This window comes from Microplitis mediator, chromosome 1 (genome assembly GCF_029852145.1).
Source record: "Microplitis mediator isolate UGA2020A chromosome 1, iyMicMedi2.1, whole genome shotgun sequence".
Classification (NCBI taxonomy): Eukaryota; Metazoa; Arthropoda; class Insecta; order Hymenoptera; family Braconidae; genus Microplitis; species Microplitis mediator.
Window position 1 is genome coordinate 22,403,352 of NC_079969.1, and position 24,190 is coordinate 22,427,541.

At 34.3% G+C, this 24,190-nt stretch overlaps 3 protein-coding genes across 8 annotated transcripts in view; all 3 read left to right on the top strand.

Moving 5' to 3' along the window:
- The first annotated feature begins 759 nt into the window (after positions 1-759).
- On the top strand, positions 760-2,943 carry LOC130672397 (40S ribosomal protein S5-like). The gene is made up of 3 exons (XM_057476964.1): positions 760-883; positions 1,161-1,535; positions 2,606-2,943. The coding sequence occupies exons 2-3, from the start codon at positions 1,167-1,169 to the stop codon at positions 2,888-2,890; spliced, it is 654 nt and encodes a 217-aa protein (XP_057332947.1). The 5' UTR covers positions 760-883; positions 1,161-1,166; the 3' UTR covers positions 2,891-2,943.
- Positions 2,944-3,433: 490 nt separating this feature from the next.
- LOC130666900 (NADH dehydrogenase [ubiquinone] 1 alpha subcomplex subunit 5) lies at positions 3,434-4,521 on the top strand. The gene is made up of 3 exons (XM_057468256.1): positions 3,434-3,622; positions 3,951-4,112; positions 4,218-4,521. Exons 1-3 carry the CDS (start codon positions 3,602-3,604, stop codon positions 4,389-4,391), a joined length of 357 nt encoding a protein of 118 aa, XP_057324239.1. The 5' UTR covers positions 3,434-3,601; the 3' UTR covers positions 4,392-4,521.
- Positions 4,522-4,619: 98 nt separating this feature from the next.
- LOC130666528 (uncharacterized) overlaps positions 4,620-24,190 on the top strand; it is a 74,000-nt gene continuing 54,429 nt past the window's right edge. For 4 of the 6 annotated variants that reach the window (XM_057467913.1, XM_057467997.1, XM_057468073.1 and 1 more), the window contains exon 1: positions 5,154-6,050. The gene's annotated coding sequence lies outside the window, so the exon portion shown is untranslated. Of the gene's footprint in view, positions 4,774-4,997; positions 5,068-5,153; positions 6,051-24,190 lie in introns of those variants that run through there. The other 2 variants (XM_057467750.1, XM_057467670.1) reach the window with 2 other exon arrangements.

The window sequence follows — 24,190 nt, forward strand, 5'->3', positions numbered from 1 at the left end:
TAAAAGAATTTAAAAAGAAAACTCAACGAATATTTTAAACTCCGACTACGTGTTAACTGCACCGAGTAAAGAGACAAACTGCCGCCATCTTGTAATGCTCGATACAACTATCGAATATTTGAATCATTCAAATGCGCGCGCATTTCTTTGTTATCCACTGCCCGTAATTTGTTTGCACTTTCAAAAAAATTAATCTTATTCTTTTACCACTATTAAGTCAGCGCGGAAGTTTGATTTTTGGAAATTATGGATATACCAAAAAATTGCTCTCTAAATGCTCTTTCAGAATAAAAAATTGCTCCAGTCGAAAAAACAATATTTTATTAATTATCATCAATTAAAAATACAAAACTAATGTATTTTTAATTGACGATGATTAATTAAATATTGTTTTTACAACTGGAGCAATTTTTTATTCTGAAAGAGCATTTAGAGAGCAATTTTTTTGTATATCCATAATTTCCAAAAATCAAACTTCCGCGCTAACTTAATAGTGGTCTTTTACTTTTACTCTAATTTGAAGTTGCGTCATTAATTATTAATTACCTACTACCTGTTGGTAAGTAAGAACTCGTCAGTTGTTATCCTCAGTTTTACTTGAACTTTATATTTTGATCTTTCAAACGCGCGCGCGCTATCTGCTGCCTTTAATTTGTTGACACTTTAGAAAAAAATAATTTTATCTCTTGGAATTTGAATTTTTAAATTTATTAAATCTATAATTGTTTTATTAATATTTTTTTAAATGCTAGAAAGTATGTAGAAGACTATTTAATTACAAATAGTAGTTGATTTGTATGACGTACTATTTCCGGAACAGTAATTCAGAAGACTGGCCGCCATTATCTCTGGTCGTGACGATCTTTTACTACGAAGTCTTGAGGTAAGCAGGTCGTACATAAGTGTTTTTTAGCCTGGAATTTATCAGGTCTTATATTAATTATTACTTATAATAAATATGTAAAAAATTCAAAAAACACGTGATTTTTTTTTCAATCCGTTATGATGAAAAAATGCGAGTGTTTGTGTACACAAGCTGACGGCTTTTGTAAAATAAGTGGAGGAGGCCGAGCATGTGGGCGCATGGTCGCATTGAGCGTTTGAATGTTAGGTTATATGTATATTATATATATTTAAATATATAAAATTTTATTTTATAGATAATCATGGACGTAGAACAATACGACGACGTGGTGCTCTCCACTGTCGGTGCCGAGACAGTGGCCCCCGCTCCGTCAGCAGAACTCCCGGAAATAAAATTGTTCGGGAGATGGAGTTGCGATGAGGTGCAAGTCAGTGATTTGTCTCTGCAAGATTACATTGCAGTGAAAGAGAAAAATGCGAGATATTTGCCCCATTCTTCAAGACGTGATGCTTCCAAGCGGTTCCGCAAAGCTCAATGTCCAATTGTTGAGCGATTGACCAACTCCTTGATGATGCACGGTCGTAACAATGGTAAAAAATTGTTGGCTGTAAGAATTGTCAAGCATGCACTTGAAATTATCCATCTTCTTACTGGCGAAAATCCTATTCAAGTGAGTAGTCAATTTTAAATATTTTTTTTTATGATTTTCGATGTAGCAGACACTAGGCAAATTTAAAATTATTAATAAATAGAGTAAATAATTAATAAAATTCAATTTTTTTTTAATTTCGAAATTAAAAAATGTATTTTTTACAAATATTATCTTTTTGATTATTTATAATTTTAAATTTTTATGATGTCTGCTATATTCACACTCATAAATAATCATTCAAAAATATCATCCTGAAGTTAGCAGACAATTTAAAAAAATTCCAATTTTTTTTTTCAACAATTTAATTGAAAATAAAAAATATGCACTTGTAGAAAATTAAAAAAAACTATTAGTACAATTTTTTTTAAATTCATTGTATTTAAAAAAATTAAAAAATTATGAGACGTCGGATTATTGCAGTAGCTTTTAAAAATAAATGAGTGAATGTAGCAGACACCAGACGAATTTAAAATTATTAATAAACAGAGTAAATAATTGATAGAATAAAATTAAAAAAAAAATGCCCATTTAAAAAATTTTGAAATTAATCAGTGCATTTTTAAAAAAATTATTTACTCTATTTATTTATAATTTTAAATTCGTCTGATGTCTGCTACATTCACTCATTTATTTTTAAAAGCTACTGCAATAATCCGACGACTCATAATTTTTTAATTTTTTTAAATACAAATTAAAAAAAAATATTTTAAAAAATCGCACTAATAGTTTTTGTAATTTTCTACAAGTGCTTTTTTTATTTTTCCAATTAAATTGTTCTAAAAAAAATTAGAAAATTTTAAATTGTTTGCTAACTTCAGTACCATATTTTTGAATGATTATTTATGAGTGTGAATATAGCAGACATCATAAAAATTTAGAATTATAAATAATTTAAAAAATGATATTTATAAAAAATGCACTTTTTAATTTAAAAATTTTTAAAATTGCTTTTTTTTTAAATTAAATTAAATTAATTATTTCCTCTATTAATTAATAATTTTAAATTTGTCTGATGTCTGCTTTATTCTTACTCATAATTATTTGTAATTAATAAATTATTAATAATCTAATTAATTATCATTATCCAGGTTTTGGTTACTGCCATCATCAACTCTGGACCTCGTGAAGACTCTACACGTATCGGACGTGCTGGTACCGTTCGTCGTCAAGCCGTTGATGTGTCACCCCTCCGTCGTGTAAACCAGGCAATCTGGTTGTTGTGCACCGGAGCACGTGAGGCATCATTCAGAAACATCAAGACAATCGCCGAGAGTCTCGCTGACGAGCTCATCAACGCCGCCAAGGGTTCCTCCAACTCTTACGCGATCAAAAAGAAAGATGAACTCGAACGTGTTGCTAAATCCAACCGATAAGTCTTTTTCTTTGTAACGACATCAATAAAAAATTTAAATTCTTTACAAAATAAGTTTTATTACTCATCCTTAATTCAAACTAATTACATATTTTAATTATAATCATTTACTTTTAATTTAATTTTAATTTGCATCAAAATCTACTTTACCTGATGATAGTGAAGTTAGCAGACGTCTAATAATTTTTGGATTTTATTTTAGACAGTAAATTATAAAAAAAAAAAAATTCTGACAAAATTGCACCTGTAGTTTTTTAAATTTTCTACATGTGCATATTTTTATTTTTATTTTTTTTCTGATTGATTTGTTGAAAAAGAAATCCAAAAATTTTTAATTATCTGTTAACTTCAGGATCATCTTTACCTGTTGGTAAAAAAGAACTCGCCCAAGTTATCCTCCGTTCAACCTCTAGTTTAATTTTTCAAACTTTAATCAGCTACGATCCTGAAGTTGGCAAATAGTTACAAATTTTCATATTTTTTTTTCAACTAGTAAATTACAAAAAAACTAAAAATATACACATGTAGAAAATTTAATAAACTATAGGTACAATTTTTTAAAATATTGTTTTTTTATAGTCGATCGTTTTAAAAAAAATTCAAAAACAGTCAGACGTCTGCTAACTTCAGTATCATCAATCAGCTGCAGTGCTGAGCTCAAGCTGTATCTCTGGCTTCTGTCTAATTCTTAAATTTATTTATTTAATAAACAATGGCCGGTGCATTAAAGAAGGTAATTATTCATCTTAATTAACAAAGTGATAATTAATAAATAATTTTTCAAATTCAAATCTTGCCAGTGATTTGTTTGATTACACAACTGATCATAACCTCACTTTCGTATGAGCGAAGTAGCAGATATGTGACAAATTTAAAATTTTAAACAAACAAACAATAATTTAAAATACAAGAATACAAAAATTCGTATCCTGATTCAAATTCCATAAGCGCGCGCTTTTTATTTTTCGTTAATTCATTTAAAAATAATTTGCCAATTGTCTGCTGCACTCACACTCATGACTTTTGTTAATTAATTATTTATTTAATTAATCTATTTTTAGTCTACCTTTTTAAAAGGACTTGAAGTTGCAAAAACTCCCCACCATTCCCTGACAAATATTTACACAAGAATCCTACGAGTGCTTGGTAAATTCCCGACTTCATCAGCATACCGTATAAGTACTGAGCAAATTGTCAAGGAACGTGCCGCAATAGTTAGAGAAGTATGTAATCATTTATTTATTTCAAATGTCGCAATTAATTATCATTTATAATTATTTGTAAATATAACGGTGATATTAATTAAGTGTCTACTTAAAATGTAACAGACTCCCGACGTAGAGGCTCTGGAGAAGAAAATAGGATGTGGTCAAGTAGAAGAGTTAATAGTACAAGCTGAAAATGAATTGCTGCTGGCTCGTAAAATGGTCGTATGGCAGCCATGGGAGCCTCTGACTGAAGAACCGCCCAAGGATCAGTGGACTTGGCCACCTCACAAGTAATTTACCCACATTTATATACTCATACATCTAGTAAAGATACATGTATTTAATATAGGCATTGTTTAATTAATCATAATCATGATGATATAAATATAAAGTTAATTTAATGTAAATATACAACTAAATGTCATGGCAGATTTAATTATTGTGTGAACTGGGACCCTCTGAATGATTTTGAATGGAATGTTCTAGGTTCCAGGTTGGTCTGAAAGTTGAGTTTTTGAGTTTGAAGAGATCGGCTGATGAACAGAACGAGCGATAAGTTTTTTGGTTGTTAAAATAACTTAAAATTAGCCGGTGTAACGAGAGCCGGTCTGTTGGTCTTGGTCTTGGTCTTGGTCTTGCTCGTAGATCGGATAGCGGGAAAGTGCAGAGGCAGTGTGTAAGTATTGCTAAGTCGTTGGAGATAGAGTTGGCAATAGGAGAAAAGTATTGAGGAAAAACAAGTGGCCGCGATGACGGTGTACGTATACCTGCTGGTACTCTTGTATTGGCTCGTTGGTCTCTACTATAACCATCTCTATCCTCTATCTGTAATATCCTATGCTATTATATGTACAGTCTTGAGTTGTAGTAAAGTCTGGTGTGTGTGTCGTGTGTGTGCAGAAGCCGAGTTGAGGGGGATAGGAGCGGCGGAGCGTCAGCGAGGAAGAGAGACGGCGCGAGTACTATCCAGGTAAGTCTTGAGCGAAAGGTGATAGAGGGGATGGAGAGAAAGAGCAAGAGAGATTGTAAGTAATAAGAAGGAGTAGAAAGACTGTGTCGGTGAGTCGGTCGGTCGTTGGATGCTCGCAATACCATGTCTTAGAGCTCTTAGAGAACGCTTTGCTGCCGCACTTGCCTCCGAGACATCGTCGACGCAATATCGCGCGCGTGTTTCTCGTCGAGGATGTAAACAAAGTTACGATCGTGCGTTCATGTTCACGCATGTTTTCATTCTTTCTCTCTTGCTCGCTCATTCTTGTCGTTACCGTTGTCTTACGCGGGCTCGGGTACTCAGTATTTATACGGCAGTCTTGTTACACGCTCGTCGAGCTATACGTGCTGGAGTTAATAGTTACAGTCAATAGTGCGCTAAAGTTTAAATTACACCGCCTCCGTTGCCAGCCACGACCGTTCCAGCGAGTAGTAGTGCCAATAGTTTATGGCTATTCCTTTGCTACCAGTACCGACGACATCAACGTCGACATCGGGAGCCAGCAAGTCAACTGGTGGTCACGTCCGCGGGTCAGTTAAGTACACGACGAGCCTCGAGTTTACTACAACTGATCCTTTGTGAAACTTAGACGCGATTATTGTTGCATTGATTTGTAATAACTACTGGAGTAATCGCGGTACGTGTCGTTGTTACTGTTGTGGAACGGTTTTGTATTATACACAGTGAATAGTATTGTTATTGTTGTTGTTGTTGTTTTTTTTATTGTTATTATTATCATCATTTGAGTTGGAATTGTAATCTTTGTTCCCTCGGAATCACCACCAGTTGCAGTAGCAATAGCACCAGCACTCCGTGGACCTTTTACTGTCGAGAGTCTGAGCACAACAAACTTGGGTACAGTGAACCCCTTGGCCGTTTGTTGTCGGTCTATCTGTGTCGGATTGAAATATCGGTGGCGCCGTGGGAAAGGGATCACCGGCACGCCGTTGGCTCCATTATCGGTAAGTGTCGATTTCGTTCTCTACTAGAATCGTGGCTCTTATAAACTCGCTTTCGGAGTGATTATGCTGCTCATACATTTTTAACAGACATCAGTATCCTAGAACCACTACCCCAATCCCTTGCATTGATCTTCATCCCCATCCATTCTTAAATCAACAAATAAATAAATCTAAAAAAATACTGTCATTTTCGCTCAGTCGACTCACGTCGAGGATTCACTGACATTGGATTTTTCGTGGCATTAACGATGTCCTTGATTAACCACAAGTCACCTCGATCTCGACAATACAACACAATACATTGTATTAATATATGTCCGCAACATATTTACACTATGTCATATTGTTTTCGTTATCTATTTACATCAGTATACTATTTCACACTCGATGTCACGGCTTATTTATTTATTTATTTTAATTTATCCATGTTGTTGTTACTGATTACTGACTATTGATGTCTATGCTACGTCATATTGTGGCCAATGCTATTTGCCAGCACTCAGCTGTGTATTCTAGGATAGTATTCGATTTATACATATATATAATAACTTTCACTGGCGTGCCAAAGTGTTATGAAACGATGTCGATTGTCACTGTGTGTACAGCAGTGTGTTGTATTGTATAGTCGAGTGTGCTCATGTGTCTCCACACGGCATACCGATAACTAAACTCGGAAATATATATAATAACTATAATAAAAATACTAGTAGGTATATATGTATATATATGTAGTATAGAGAGTAGTATAGAGGCTGTTCATTAAGCTACCGATTGCGGATGAGGTATAAAAGCGAGAGGATAGGAATAGATGGAATGCAAGTCGGTGTATGAGATTTTATCAGTAATGTCAAGCGCCCTTCGAGAGAGCGATCTAAAGGCGGTATATCGTCGATTGCAAAGTAAAGAGGAGCAACCGAGTAGAGGGTCTACTGTCTACTGTGGTGAGACCCTAAGGAATTTACTCTCCCGCCCTTCTCTTCTTCTTCGTCTCTTCTCTCTCGGACACCCTGGAAAATGAACCGCGGTCCCAGCCTCCGCGGACGTACGAGTATAAGGCTGGAGCAGGATAGAGCAGAGACTTAGACTCGAGTTAAATTCACTACCTGGCGATCTAACGAGCAGCTTTAGGTCCGAGTATTGGGTACCAGTCCCGGGATCGTTAAGCTCGGAATTATTAACGCCCGGCAAATTCTGTAGACCCGCGGTTACAATACGAAATTAGGCCACGATAGATAATTATCACTTTTTCTTATCTCTTTTAGCTCTAGGCTACTCATCGCATTATAATTAGTGGCAACGTGACTTTCCAACTTTGACTAAAATCTTAAGAAGCCTAAACACACAAAACATCTGGCTCTCACTAAAGAAAATTTTTTAAGTCTACTGCAATGCCGACTCACTTAATTTCTCATACCGATTCCCATTGTAAGACCAATCTTTTTTCATATATATATATATATATAAGTACTCGAACTTTTTTTCACACGACTTCATTTCCCTTCCAAGACAACAAATACCTCCGCTGTTTATCTTTTAATCATAAATTAAATGACAACATAATGCGCTCTAAATTACTCATAAAATATCTTGGTTTCTACTTTTTTTTGTTTACGTATTAAAAAAAAACATTTTTTATTTCCCTACAAAAAGTAAATTATTATTTATGAAACGGTAAAATTAACACTGACCTCACAGTAATTACATTCTTGGTTTATTTTCTCTTTAACTGGAGTACTCGGCAATTATATATAATATATAATATATATACATATATATATGACACAATATATAAATCAATGGAGATTTCTAATTGATTTATCTCACATCTTTGAGATAAATAAAAGTATCGCGTCAATTGTATCGTCAGTGCAGAATCGGGAGTAAAAACACTAAATTAGTCTATTTCTTCACGGAGGTTAGAGTAATTAAGTGTTTCTCTTTTGCTAGAAATCGAATAATCGCGGCATGAATAACAAGAAAACATTAAAACGTTAAGCGGTATGGCACTTTCCAACCTTATCTAGCACTAGCGGCTGCAAAAAACCCAGTCTTCAGCAATGCGATTTCGCATCACGCATTCACCTAATATATATATAAACATATATATACATATATACTACCGCTGAATCGACACCTCGCGTTCTCGCGTACGTACGCGCCGACCGTTACTATTTTTATTGGCTGCATTCATAAATCCATATATTAAATAAAATAACAACAATAACAACAACAACAATAACGATATGGACAATAAATATATAATAGATATATACGCAGGATAAATGATAGAGTACACACGTGGTAAATGTTTTCTCGCGCACACGTGTGTGCTGATACGTGAAGCAGGCTGCACGCCCTATTTCATTCGCATCTCTTTTTTACCAAACATTTATTATTTTATATATAGGGGGGGGGGGGGGGCAAAATGGGGTACCCCCAAAATTTCATAAACAAAAAATTTTTTAAAAAATGTGTTTCAAAATCTCTTTTGCAAATATAATGAAGCATTATTTTGAATTTTTTTTTGTTAAATTTTTCCAAAAATCGACTGTCAGTCGAAAAATTTAAATGAATTGTTTTATGATAAAAACTTGAAAAAATTTATTTTCTTTCTTCATATTGAAAAATTGTGTAAAATGTAAAAAGTTTTTCTTCATATAAATTACTGTCGAAAAAATTTAATTTAGGGGAAGGGGTTGCAAAAGGGGGTAGGGTAGGTAAAACGGGGTACCCCCAAAATTTGATAAAAAAAAATTTTATATTTTAAATGGTTTGTAAACATTCCAAAATCACTTCTGTAAATATAATTAAGCGTTACTTTGAATTTTTTTTGATAAACTTTTTCAAAAATCAATTGTCAGTTGAAAAATATTAATGACGTTTGTTTTATGATAAAAACTATTAAAAATTTTTTTTCTTCTTTTGTATCCAATAAACATGTAAAATATAATTTTTCTTCATGTAAATTACTTACAAAAAAATTAAACTTAATCAAATTCGTTTAAAATCCAGAAATTTTTTTTTTTTTACCTTTTTTAGGGGGTACCCCACTTTGCCCGCAAAAATGAAAAATTTTTTTTTTCAACGGTAACTGAAAATTTCTTATATTTACTTTGAATATCATTAAAAAAAAAAAAAGATTTTGCGTATTTGAGTCCTCGAAAACTTGGTATTTCTTTGAGTACCCCCTTTTGCCTCTCCCTCCCCTAATCAAATTTATTTAATATCCAAAATTTTTTTTTTTAACGGCAACTGAAAATTTTATGTGCCTGAAGATCGGAACGTTTTTCGCAGAACGAAAATAAGAAAAAAGAAACGAAAAGTAAAAAATCTACTGGGTCAAGATTTTGGAAATGTTTTGCTCGTCACCCGAAAATGACAGGCCACCCTCAACTACCCCTAAGTTCGCCTGTAGACATAAATTTCATGAATTATTTTCATTTTCGTTGCGTGAAAAACGTTCCGATCTTCAGGTACATAAATTTTTTTCTATTTACTTTGAATATTACTGAAAAAAAAAAAGATTTAGCGTATTTGAGTTCTCGAAGACCTAGTATTTCTTTAAGTGCCCCGTTTTGCCCCTCCCTCCCCTATATTTACGTGCGTCATTCAATATACATCGACTATTAACTCTTATGTGGATTAATGACCGTCTAGATCGTTAAATTCCCCAGTTTCACGCTAATCGATTTTTGATGATTAATAAAGTACTTTAGCGGACATTATAGTCGTAACAGTAGCCTATAGCTATATATTTATGTATAATCCCCGTCTGCCGAGATAATAATAATCATAATATATATATAAATATAAATATATATACAGCATCCACTAGACTGAGAGGTATCGCAAATCCGAAAGTGTCGAATGACACAGACAGCACACGATACGAGTAGTCCTGTTCTGGAGCAGCTCCGACTCAGCTTCTGTAGCAGCTTATGAACGCGTAAGGCATGTTGAATTTATCGAGGTCGTTTTTGTGCGTTATTGAGAAACAACCGTGTCTACAGTGCATTCCTGCATCTCCATCTCTTCACATATTGATTTTAAATCCGTTCTGATATTACGGCATTACACTACTCCATTATTATTACAATCCCTGATTCCATTGTATCGTGTTTGCTCTCACAAGTCGCGTAACTCATTAATCGTAGTCGCGAGTCTCAATTATCAGTCATTTTTCTATTACACTAAAAAATTTGCGGAGTGAATGCGGATGACTGTTTATTTATTTGATCCCCTCGGAATGAAATTTACTCCGAAGGGAAATTTATTTGAATATTGAAACTCCGAATTAGAATGCACCTGAAGATTACCCGAGTCAAGAAACAAATTCTAGTTTAGTCCTCAAAAGCCTAAATTCCTTTGATGTTTTATTTGCCGCCCAAAAAGTAACTCTACTTTAGTATGAAAAATCCTCAATGAGAACTATGAGGTCTAAATGCGAATAATTTATCGATTTTAAATTATAAATAAGACCTCAGAATTCTTAACGAATGAAAAGTTATACTTCGGACTTTGGAAAATTTTAGAGAGAAAAGGGAGGGAGAGAATACGTCGAATGAGACTTTTGAGGTTCAAATGTGGATCAAATTATTCCTGTACGTTTTGAATATTTTGAAGCTCTAATCCAGATGTTTTTCCAGTTTAGTCCTCAAAGTGGTAAAATGGGTCGTAACTACTACTTTGAGGACTAAACTAGGATAACTTTCTACTGTTGTCAATCTTAAAATTCTAAATTGATCCTCAAAAACCTCATTGAGAACTTTGAGACTTAAATCCAAATTTGTTTTTTGAAAAAAAACGAAATGAGAAGTAAAAGATCTAGATCTAGATTTCTGAAGTGTTTCGTATATGGGCTAGTATGTCAGCCGAAAATTGCAACCGGCCCCTATTACCCCCTAAGACCCCTAAATAGTAAAATTCCATAAATTTTTTTCACTGTCATTGCGCGAAAATCTCCGATCTTTAGGTCCATAAATCGAAGTGAAATAAAATCCGTCTCACTCCAAAATCACTCAGCTGAAAAAAATTTCCCATTCACTCCATATGCGGCGTAATTTTTTTAAAACTCCGCAACTCCGAGTGACTTCAGATTAAAATAGAGTCCAAATTCACTACCGATTTTTTAGTGTACGGTATTAATATTATTTATTTATATATTTATTACAGCAGTAATATATATCTGACTGCGCGTAATTTATTTTCCGGAACTTTCAGACTATTCGAGTATAAACGATCAATAAAACATGTACAGGATATTACTGAAGCCATCGATAGACACTTGACATTTAATAACATCCGTTAAATCGATACATACTTGCATATAAATATATATATATATATATATATATATATATATATATATATATATATATATATATATATATATATATATATATATATATATATATATATATATATATATATATATATATATACATATAATTATATAATACCGTAGTGTAGGAGTGTAGGAGTTTAAATGATGAGTTTATGTGATGGTAAATGAATAAGAGACAAAAGTAAATGGGATTTTCCAGGTATTCGGTATAGTATGTAAGAGTTGTAGGCAGGTATTGCGGGTATGGCGAGTGGCGGAGAGAAGGTAAATAGCTGCATAGATATTTTAAAAGTATAGTTGGTTAAAAGAACAATGGTGTAGTACCGAATGGTACCAGCACATACTATAAGAGCATCTTTCCGCTGGCAACCAAACACAATGCGTAATTTTTATGACTCAGGAAAAAAGGAGCCTGGTACTTGGAAGCCGCTTTCACGCTGGCGCTGTCTAGTCCACTAGGATATAGAAGATATACAATAATAGTTATATAAATAAGTATTGAAGGATAGTGGAATGTGGCGCGGGTGTGATTAATCCACCTTCCCAGGGGGATCATAATTTTTCGCGCCAGATATAAATACGTATCCCTTATACCTGTTATTAAATGCCCAGGCTGTGCACACAAAGTGTGCCGGCGGTTATTTCTGGGAAAACGTTCCCCGCGTGACGAGATGACGATGCTCGAGTCTTTAGTTATGAAGAGTCCATCAGAACAGCATCAGCACGTGGATAGGAGTAGGCGTCACGCTATCGAGGCGAGAAAAACCTCGTACTTATTATTTTTTTTTTTCGTTACTTTGTAATCGAGTGGGAGTTGTTTAAGAATTGAAAAATACCTCCGGTTGGTACAGACTAGAGTGTAGAGTAAAGTAATACTTGTCAGGAGTTGTTGTGTAGAGTAGATATAGAGGAAATTGTGGAAGTCGTCTGCGAACGTTAACCCGACGAGCGAACTCACTAGGTCCGTTAGTTGCTCACAATTAGACTTGGACTCTCTTCTTCTTCTTATTCTTCTTCTTTTCTATATATATATATAGATATATAGATACACATTACAAGTAGTGTATTAGGCATTAGGTCTTGTTCTCATGTCTATTATTATAAAAGTATTAAATTATTGATTTATTATTTTTACTCAGTGATTTATAGTTTGTGTATTAAATTATTATGTTTAGTATAATAATATATAATATATTAATACGTCTTATTCGGAGTGTAAGGATCTATCTTTGGATGACCTTACCAGGGGGTTAAGAAAGTCAAGGTTACGGCTAACGATTACATTAATTCTACAATAATAATAACAACAACAACAACAACGAACGGCCGGTCCATGAGAACTGGAGAAACATTTTAATTATCTAGGAATGCTGGCTGAGCGATGTGTGTATGACGTAAACAAGTAGGTACGCAATGAGCCGGTAAAGTAATTGGGATGATATAATTATCCTCGAGATGTATACTGAGATACAGTCCAGCCAACGGCAGCATCATCATCAACACTTGTAGCCATGGAAAATACATGGATCGCGCGAATTAAAATTAAAACTTGACGAAACAGCCGTGAGATTTAACGATTGTATCACTTGACATTTCACGTCTACGCTTAAGAATAAAAAAAATATACACGGTAAAAAATCAGCGGTAAGTCCGAGTGGTATAGGTGTTAAAATCAGCGGTGTTAAATTTCAACACCGAATGCGGTGTTAAAATAACGCCGCCACCGGTGTAAATATTCTAGACTGGTGTTAAAATAACTCCGCCGCCGGTGTAAATATTCTGTACCGGTGTTAAAAAAAATCCCCCGGTGTTAAAATAACGCCGCCACCGGTGTAAATATTCTAGACCGGTGTTAAAATAACGCCACCGCCGGTGTAAATATTCTGTACCAGTGTGAAAAAAAATTCCCCGGTGTTAAAATAACGCCGCCACCGGTGTAAATATTCTAGACTGGTGTTAAAATAACTCCGCCGCCGGTGTAAATATTCTGTACCAGTGTGAAAAAAAATTCCCCGGTGTTAAAATAACGCCGCCACCGGTGTAAATATTCTAGACTGGTGTTAAAATAACTCCGCCGCCGGTGTAAATATTCTGTACCAGTGTGAAAAAAAATTCCCCGGTGTTAAAATAACGCCGCCACCGGTGTAAATATTCTAGACTGGTGTTAAAATAACTCCGCCGCCGGTGTAAATATTCTGTACCAGTGTGAAAAAAAATTCCCCGGTGTTAAAATAACGCCGCCACCGGTGTAAATATTCTAGACTGGTGTTAAAATAACTCCGCCGCCGGTGTAAATATTCTGTACCGGTGTTAAAAAAAATCCCCCGGTGTTAAAATAACGCCGCCACCGGTGTAAATATTCTAGACCGGTGTTAAAATAACGCCACCGCCGGTGTAAATATTCTGTACCGGTGTTAAAAAAATTTCCCCGGTGTTAAAGTTAATACTCCAAACGGACGGAGTTTACACCGGTATTTCAACACCGCTGATTTACGCCTCCTACACCGGTGTAATTTCATTTTAACACCGCTTTTCTTACAGTGTATATATGCTTTAAAAAAACACCCGAGCTGACTGAATTCCTTCAGTTATTTATATTTATTCAAATTTAAAAATTGAATAACGCGCGTCATCGCGGTTAAGTCTGGGCTGGCGAGACGTTTGACACTTGAGCAAACCAACTATTTCTTTAAACTATTTTGTGTACGGGTGAGTCAAAGTGATAAATCATTAGATAAGACGGCGACGATTTGCACGTGGATTTTATTTATTATTTTTTGTTAATTCTTGGTTTAAAAAAAAGTTAAGTTAAAAAAAGGTATTTATAGGATGTACACAAACGAGGATTTATTCATCGGCAGTATCTATAACTCACGGTGAGCAGAAGGCTGCAAGCGATAGAAAGGTATTTACCTAATTGCGCAAAGACGCATGACTGGACTGGCGGTGTAAATTCTTGGGCGTTATCATCCACCGTCACGCCTTGGCCTTATTTTCATCCTTATTTATTTTATACAAACTATTTCACGTACGCAAGACTACTATACACTAAATAAAGGTACTCTTTACAAGATATACCTGTACCTACGTCTTCTAAGTGTTGTCTGGTGTACGTACATTGCACATACACCATATGGTAATAACGTGGCCAACGGAAATGTCAATTTTTTAAAGATCGCAATCCAATATACGTGATGTTGTTGCTGTTGTTGTTGTCGTAGTCGTAGTCGTAGTCGTCGTTTAGTTTATTTCCTTCTCTTATTGTGCCCCTGTTTCTTTAGCGGGGTTTCGCGTGTGAGACTATACCCCGATGCAGTGACGATTATACTCGTAAATCATGGACATGGGGCCAAAAGACGATTCAATGCGAGCCGGTTTCTTATTATTATTCTTCATCCACTTAAATACATTTATATATAAATATATGTGTATATATAGACGAGAAGAGAGCTATTAATCGTAGATTATTATGATTAACAATTCGACGAAATTTCATCGGGATGAAATCAATTATTTTTTATTTATAACCCCGTTTAGCCACCAATATATCTTGTTATTAAATTCTTAATATTTACTCAAATAAATCAACAAGTAGTTGGATAAAGATTTATATCGGCGTATTATCATCATCATCATCATCATGATCGTCAGAAATAGTAATTTTTTTTTCACAACGAAATATTTAATCGCGCTGAGCCAACCAGCTTACGGCTGCTGGGAAGAATCAGTGAAACCCATAGAAAAAAATATATAAATATATATAAAATATGTATAAAAAATACATTTTTGATGACTAACTTTTGGCCCATTTTCGTATATATTAATATGATGACATGATAAAAATAAAATATATATTTAATATATTTTTTTTGGAGTGTGAATGTAGCAGACATTAGACAAATTTAAAATTATAAATAAATAGAGTAAATAATTAATAAAATAAAATTTCAAAAAAATGCGCATTTAAAAAATTTTAAAATTAATAAGTGCATTTTTTACAAATATTATTTTTTTAATTATTTACACGCAGAGAAATTTTTAGAAAAAATATGTAAATTTTCCTCATACGCATTGTAAAATATATTACTTGATAACATGTAAATGAAGTGCAATTTCTATCAACAACATGGTAAAAATTTAGTTACTGGCTAGATGTCCTTACAGTACCAAATTTATGGGTAATTTATACTCATAAGTTCTATGCGTGTACTCAATTTATTTATAATTTAAAATTTCCCTCATTAAACAACTGAATTCAAGCGAATTAAAAATTTTAATTCTGCTCAATTCTTTCGAATTCTGCAAAACAGAATTAAACAATTGAAAATTTCAATTCTGTTAAATTCGGTAAGAAAGAATTTAAAAGAATTCAAGGATTATTTTCGAATTAAACAGAATAAAACCGATTTAAAAATTTAGAATCTGTTTTTATTCAGTTTAATTCGGAGTCAGAACCAAAAATTTGAGAATTAATCAGAATTAAACCGAATAGAATTATTTAAATTCTTTTCACTTTGAATAATTTCTGATTTTCCCGCCGAATTAGACAGAATTCTTTTTTAAGTTAGGTACCGAATTAACAGAATTTATCTTAGTTATATAGACTTAAAAATTCAATTCTGTTCAATTCGATCGAATTCAGTTTAATCAGAGTTGTCTGATGTCTGCTACATTCACACTCATATTTTTTTATATTTTCTTACCGATATTTTTAATACATTTAAATTACATTCAAAATATATACGAAAATCGGCAAAAAGTTAGCTATTAAATATATATATTTTTATGGGGGTAAAAGCTCAGCTGGTATTCAGATACATATATAAATAAAAGTAATAAAAATTTCCAGTAACGATGATAATAACTCACAATTTTCGGAATAATAACTTCCGGATAATTTTTTTCTCGCAATACCCTATTGACTTTATCGGTTCGATTACATCGTTCCGCTTAATCGCGGCCGTTCAATTCAAAGAGGATTAATCAATCAATTTAATTATATTTTATCGAGTTCTCACGCTTACACGCTCAGAAATATTCACATGGTCAAACTAATTTGTTACTTGGCTCTGGGATTTATTTCATTTATCATTATCATTATATTTTCCGTCTCCATGTGAGTATCTCCCGTTTATAAGTAAGCAATAAAAATCTAAAAACTGATAAAAAGACGTTAAAAAATATCGTTGGGAAATAGTTATTGGCGAATTAAATCAATGGGTTCACTTTCACTTCAGGTAATATTAATTTAATTGATATAAGCAAGAGCTCGATGACTGTTTTCACATTTTTTTTACCTTTATTTATTTTTATTTTTTAAATTGATCACGATGTCTTGAACAACTGCTTCAATATAAAAAAATATTAAACTGGTTCTCGGGAATCGTTCAACTTGAATTTATTTACGATTTAACGTTGATCCTCAAAGAATATTAACTACCATTGAATCATTTATTTATTATTTATTATTTTTTAAAAAAGATTTTAAAATAACGTTTATGCGAATTGGAAAGTCGGTGAATGAATTTAAAAAAAAAAAAATAAAAAGCTGATAATTTAATGCCCGATTGACATTCGCGAGGTGTCAGCTGCCATGAATAATATCTACTTAATAAGTCACGATGACGTTTTTATAATCATGCTCGCTAATAACTTGGCATTGTACTGCATCAATAATAACAACAACAAAAAATAATAATACAGTAGAACCTTGATAACTCAAACCTCGGTAAGTTCAAAACCTCTGTAACTTAAAAATTTTTTTGGTTCCTTTCCTTGCCAACCTACACGGAAAAAAATAAATAGTAAATGCAACATGATGCAGTCGAGGTAAATAAACATGATGAAATCATGTTGCATTCACATGATTTGTCATGTTTTGGCTACATGACAATCATGTTGCGGTAGCATGAGAAAAATCATGTGGCAGCAACATGATTTTCATGTAGCCTTAATAGCATAAAATTAAGCTGCAACAACTAAATATTTATGCTTCAGAAAAATTATTTATCATCAAATTAAATCATTTGTACATTATATTTTTGCTTAAGGGGTTAGGGGTAGTCAGGATTTTCAAAAAATCGATTTTTTGCTTGATTGTTATCATGCTTGATGAAAATCATGTTGCTGCCAGATGATTTTTCTCATGTTACCGCAACATGATTATCAGTAGCCGAAACATGACAAATCATGTGGATGAAACATGATTTCATCATGTTTATTTACCAAGACTGCATCATGTTGCATTTACTAATTATTTTTTTCCGTGTAAAACCTCTATTACTTAAAATACAAAACCTCGATAACTTAAACAAATATTTTGAACATTGCCCTCGATAATTTAAAATAATATTTTGGTGAACTCCATAACTTAAAGTATTATCAGTGAGTCATCGTACTGAGTATGTATACAAACAAAAAATTTTGCCAAAAGCTTAATTTATTTTCACTTTAGTCTTTCACTAAATCTCTTAACGTATAGTTAAGAGATTTAGTTAAGTATAGTTGTACGCAAAAAAAATTAATTAACAGGTCCAAAGAAAATGAAATGAAACGGAAATTAAAAACTTTAACATATTCTGATTTGAGAGCGATTGAAGCTGTGAAAAGTGGTCATTGGAGAAAACCGTTGAAACTCAAGAAGATGATAATGTCGTTTGGAATAAATACATGGCTGAGTTCCAGCCTGTGGAATCTCAAAAATGCATGAAACAAAAGAAAATTACTGACTTTTTCTTGAAGAATTGAATTTACTTAAAGAAATACAGAAATAAATGGAAATTTATGTCACTTCTATTGAATTAAATGTATCTTCTTTTACTCAAGTTTCAAAAATCGATAAACTTCGTTAAGTTAAAAATTTTAATTCTGTTATATTCTGTCGAATTCTGCAAAACAGAATTGAAAATTTGAATTTAAATTAAACAGAATAAAATCGATTTAAAAATTTCAAATTTGTTTTAATTCAGTTTAATTCAGATTCAGAACCAGAAATTGGAGAATTGTTTTCGAATTCATCAGAATGAAACCGAATAGAATTATGTAAATTCGTTTTAATTTCGACAAATTCTGGTTTTCCTGCCGAATTAGACAGAATTAATTTTTAAGTTAGGTACCGAATTAACAGAATTTATCTGAATGAAATAGAATTGAAAATTTAATTCTGTTTAATTCGATCGAATTCAGTTGTTTAATCAGGGTTCCCTTGAATTTTAACTTATCGAGGTTCTACTGTAATATGATGAATATTTGATAAAATAGATGGAATCTTTTAATCGTAAAATGAATCCATGTTTTCACTGCAATCAATTTCTCAGTTGTTGCGGTACATGGAACTAGTAATCGGTGGTGCTGCTGATGATGATGATTATGATGATGATGGTGAAGACAAGAGGCATGATCGAATGTTAATAGGAAAACATGAGGCTCTATTGGTTTAGCTCATAGAAAATAAATCTCTCTATAGACAGCAGCCCGATATTTTATCCCCGGTTTATGTACCCATGACGATATCTCTTGATGCTCGTTACCATTTTCCAGCCCATGCCGAGAGTAGTGTAGAGTAGAGACCAAATAAAATAGACCCAGCTATTCTGAGATTATCACAAGATAACAATCTCAAGAGGTGCAGCAGCCAGCAGTGGAATTATTGTTACGAGCTTCGGTAACATGGAAAGCAATTCTCGTGTCTACCCAGCAGCAGCATCATCCGCCATATAAATTCTTTATATCATTTTTAAAAACTAATTTCTATCTAAAAAATCCACGTCCATGTAAGCCTGTATATTTGTATATATACGTAGATATATAGTTCGGGAGGGTAGAGATCTTTATTTTATTGCAAATCGAATCATATCTCAGGTGGAACAAGGAAATAATCTCACGATGGGAAATTCCCAAGATTGCCAATTGCCGTATTTCGTCTAGTCCATTGTTTAGTTCTTGTGTTCACTTTCTCAATATAATTCCTCTAGTGCACTGTCGCAACATAACTCTATTCGCGTGTAAAAATATCACCTGTCTGTCTGCTGATTAATGCTCCCAGATTCTCAACAATATCTGGAGATTATTTTTCAACTCCTACTTGCCCTGTAAGCCAGCAAAAAATATAAAGAAAAGAAAACAAACAGTCTCTACTCCACCTTTCCCTGGTATCAATTCTGATACATATTTAGTCCCACTACGCACACACTCTCCGGCTTCGCTCCTGGTATTATTACCCTCCATATTATAGATACTAGAAAGTACATCGGTTCTTTAGTCTTAGTCAGTGGATCGTGGATTTAAAATAACAACCAACAAACCGTTTATTTTAGTGCTCATCAGTAAGTGAATTACTGGCGGCTAATAAAACCTAGAAACTGAACAAATATTTTCTCATGTTACCAGTTCCTGGTATTCGTTCTGTGGATTCAGCAAAAGACAGTATTTTGCGGCAGTCACGTACGCAAACGATTTAGAAAGTCCAACAATCATATTCCGACAGAATCATTACGGATCATTCCATACGTAGATATATGATATTATAAATATAAATATATATAAATGCGATACGCGATCGCGAGAGTGATGTATGTGAGAGTTTGCTAGTCAATGATGCACTTATCCTCAGTACGTGCTCACGCGTGTCTATCTAATAGATCCAGCTAAATTGTTATCGGCAGGCATAGCAGGGAAACTCTGTAAGAAGAAAAGGAAGAGAAAGAAGAAGAGGAAGAAGCGTGTACGCGTGTAGCCACGTAATTATATGAGGGTATATATATCGGTATATGCAAACGGGTGAAGGTGCGTAAATCCCCAGCATAGTGCTGCAGTATAGTACCGGAGAGTCTCATAGCTCTCAGGAACCTCTCGGGGAGAATAAGAATAAGAAGAAAAAGAACCACGAGATTCTCTTCTATTTATCTCTTTTCACTCAGTGCACTATGCTAGCTGTATACAGCTCAGCACAGAACAGAACAGTACAGTACACTAAGCAGAGAGGATATTGGCTAATCGCAAACACGAATCTCGCGTCTTGCGGCTGGCGTTGTTTCTTTATATATATTACGACTAGTCTTTCACGTTTAACACAGGGTTAAAAGATACCAGTCGACTTCTATTAATGTCCGTGTCAATGAAGCACCAACTTCAGCCTCTGCCACGCCAGGGCTTCTTGATCGATAATAATAATTTTAAAAAGCTGGATGATGTATCCTCGGATGGAGGAGCAGATCTATGTCTGTTCATTCACAAGTATCCTCATACTCATACTCATACTCATACTTATGGTCTGGGTGATGGTGATTGAGTAAAAATGAAACCGCAGTAACTTACCCACGCACTACTGTGTACATAAGTTAGACTGCTGCGAATCCCATGGTACTTTTTATTATTATTTTTATAAATTTTATGTCTTTCTCCGGCAAAGTTTCCTTGAGCAAAGTTGCCAACGTTGCAAGCCTTTTCCAGTTCACGAGCGTGGCATACCAATTGCTCTTACGCGCATAACTACGTGTGCATACCTCAGCCAATACCAGAGACATGCTGTATAGTGCTTTCCATGTACCTGGAGACCCTTTTTCCGCGTTTATTCCCTACTGATGCTGATGCCGTCTTGCTGTCTTCCTGCCAATATTTTTTTTATTCATTTTATTTTACTTTATTCTTTTTTCTGTCTACATCCACAATAATACTGCTCAGCTAAGCCACCTTTTCCTGGCTTGTGTACTTACTCACTGTTATATTTAAATTGTATATTTATTTATTCATTTATCGTCGGTACATTAATAATGAGTGTGCAAATTATAATGCCCGGTTTGTCGGTTGGCATTCGACTGGGTGGGAGTAAACCAAGGAGTCGAGTTAAGCTCTATAAGCTTAAGCTGTCTTAAACGCAGCACGTAGGTAATAATAATCGAAACCGGTGTGAAGTAACTCGGAAGGTGCCTGAGGATGAAAGAGTGACGAAATCCTTTAACTCGCCTTCGTTCATTCGCGGTCGTTTCAATCCACTCACGCACATTCACAAACACCGATCCGCAAATATAACGTTTAGTTGCTGTAAATGTATATATATATATATAGATATATATGTACATATATACTGCAAAGCATGTCTGATAATATAGGATGCAATAGAGCGTGCAATAACGCAGCTCTTTCTCCGTCTCTCACTCGGCGCATTATATTCCTTCAGCACCATCAGCTCGATCTCGTGCCGCGCAAAGTGGATAAAGTCGATAGAGAGTGTAGTGTGCAACTTACCCACGCACCAGATATCTACAGCTCAAGCTAACCACTGAATCGGTGAGCAATCGTCCATGTGCCAGCATCTTTCAAAATAAAACCGATCCGAGCCTTTTCGGTCCACGTTTGCATACCGACTGCATTCATACCTTCATTACTTACTACTTACTACACAAACTTACCCTACATACCCAAAAGACCTGCCGATCCCATGGATCACTGAAAGCTAAAAATATATGTATGTACATTAGGGTGAGCCAAAAACACCAACCTATCGAATTTACGTCTTAAAAAGGACCTATATATAGAGAAAAAAATTCTCCCATTGGGCAAAATTTTTAGTTCAATTTGAAAAGGTGTCAAAAGCCATTTCAAATTTCCCATTTAAATAACATGCAAAAAAATTTTTTTTGATTAAAAATATTATAACTTTTGAACCGTGTGAGACAAAAATTCGGCTCTAGAATATTCTTGTAGGGAATTAAATGTCTTTAAAAAAAGTCCTGGGAGTGGAATTTGTAAACTTGATATTTCGTATACTAACAGGCTATCAAAGTCTAGAGTAAACAGAATCATACAAATTTAAGGCTTTATTATTAAAAATACCAATACTACGAGAAAATTTGTTCTACATGTAGTGCGATGAAACCACCAACAATATCCACGTTGTAACAAATAATATTTTGTTATCGATCACAATAAAAGAAAAGTATTTGGAAAATCAAAATAAAGCCTTAAATTTGTATGATTCTGTTTACTCTAGACTTTGATAGCCTGTTAGTATACGAAATATCAAGTTTACAAATTCGACTCCAAGGACTTTCTTTTAAGAAATTTAATGCCCTACAAGAACATTCTAGAGCCGAATTTTTGTCTCACATGGTTCAAAAGTTATAATATTTTTAATAAAAAAAAATTTTTTTGCATGTTATTTAAATGGGAAATTTGAAATGGCTTTTGACACCTTTTAAAATTGAGCTAAAAATTTTGCCCAATGGGAGATTTTTTTCTCAATATATAGGTCCTTTTTAAGACGTAATTTCGATAGGTTGGTTTTTTTGGCTCACCCTAATGTACATATATATACAGAAATATGTGACCGTTTGTAGATTAGGTGGATGTGTGTCAGGGAAAGTAACCGGTGGATGTTAAAATTTTTAGTATGGACAGAACTCTCGAGACTGATAAACCGTCGAGCTCATCATAATAATAATAATAATAATAATAATAATAATAATAATAATAATAATAATAATAATAATAATTACAGTCGGTCGCTGAAAAGTCAAAAGTCACAGCTCTCCAATTAATTACTCTCACTTGACGGTTGACGCATTATTACATCGTCCATATAGAGACCTTCGGGCAAAAGTTTAAGTATGAGTCTGATGCATGAGAGGACGTACGAGTTGCAAGCAAGATCCGAGAGTAAAGTGATGAAAAGTTTAATCAACAGGTCGTTCCCGTGTCTGTGTCTGGGTCTTTGTGTTTTCGGGTCAAGATACTCTCTCTTTATGTCAATATTTAACCAGTACAGCGAATTCCATCTTACATCCATCGGTTATATATTACTCGACGGAATGGCAGCAGCAACCTTCTCCTCGTCTAGTACCAACTACCTCTCGTGTTGAGAAACCGTGTTGTTATTTATTATTATTAACAATTGATGTATCGATATATCACACACAAACTTATAAATATATATAAATACATATATGTATGCATTACTACGTGTAACCGTTGGCACGTATATACATACACCCGATAAGTAGTTGGACTATTTGGAAACCTGTTGCTGAAGGAAACACTCATGTAGAATTGTTTGGTCGAGTAGTGGAATGTGCAACCTGATGTATACTTTTACCAACTCGGAGTATAATCTCAGCAAATCCTTTCGGGCAATAATACTTATATACCAGCCCGATCTATTCTCACGACTGTAATAATAACAACACGCGGAATATTCGATCTGCTAACCGACAAAATCTTATTTATCCTTCCCTCGTTCTCTTTCTCCTTCTCGGGCGTTTTTATTAAAGAGGTGATGGATAATAAACACAAAGATTAATATATACTTGGGCCTCATATATGTATGTATGGCACCTGCAACCTGGCAATTCCTCTCTACTTGACCTTCTCTTCCCTCACCTCGCCGATAAAGGAATGCGACAAGCTTTAGTACTATCCTGCGTACTCTCTCTTGCTCTGCGCACATACACTGAGAGTAACTCTCGCGAATCGAGCAGATCGAGGACGTAGAGCTCCACTAGCTCAGCCTCCTAGGCGGCGGCCTAAAGGCTGTTTTACATATTCTCTATCCTCTGTCTAGCCGGGGGTTCTCAACTCCGCCGGCTCTAGGAGTTCAAGGGACTCTGATGACCACCTTCACCCATTACATGCGTCGTCCAGGAAGGTCGTACGTAATAATACAACAGCCTTTACAATGGACACGAGCCCAGCCTGCCGGTTGCTCGCCACTACCAGCCAGTAGTTGTAGATAATCACCTGGTAAAGACATGCTGTTGTCTATTTACGATCGATTGACCCGTGTGTGACACGTTCCTCATTA

What these genes read in the sequence shown, in the direction of transcription:
- LOC130672397 (XM_057476964.1), top strand. Translation starts at nt 1,167, where the DNA reads ATGGACGTAGAACAATACGACGACGTGGTGCTCTCCACTGTCGGTGCC. An exon ending in CTGGCGAAAATCCTATTCAA is followed by an intron (nt 1,536 to 2,605) that starts GTGAGTAGTCAA and finishes ATCATTATCCAG; the next exon opens with GTTTTGGTTACTGCCATCAT.
- LOC130666900 (XM_057468256.1), top strand. Translation starts at nt 3,602, where the DNA reads ATGGCCGGTGCATTAAAGAAG. An exon ending in TGGCCGGTGCATTAAAGAAG is followed by an intron (nt 3,623 to 3,950) that starts GTAATTATTCAT and finishes ATCTATTTTTAG; the next exon opens with TCTACCTTTTTAAAAGGACT. An exon ending in GTGCCGCAATAGTTAGAGAA is followed by an intron (nt 4,113 to 4,217) that starts GTATGTAATCAT and finishes AAAATGTAACAG; the next exon opens with ACTCCCGACGTAGAGGCTCT.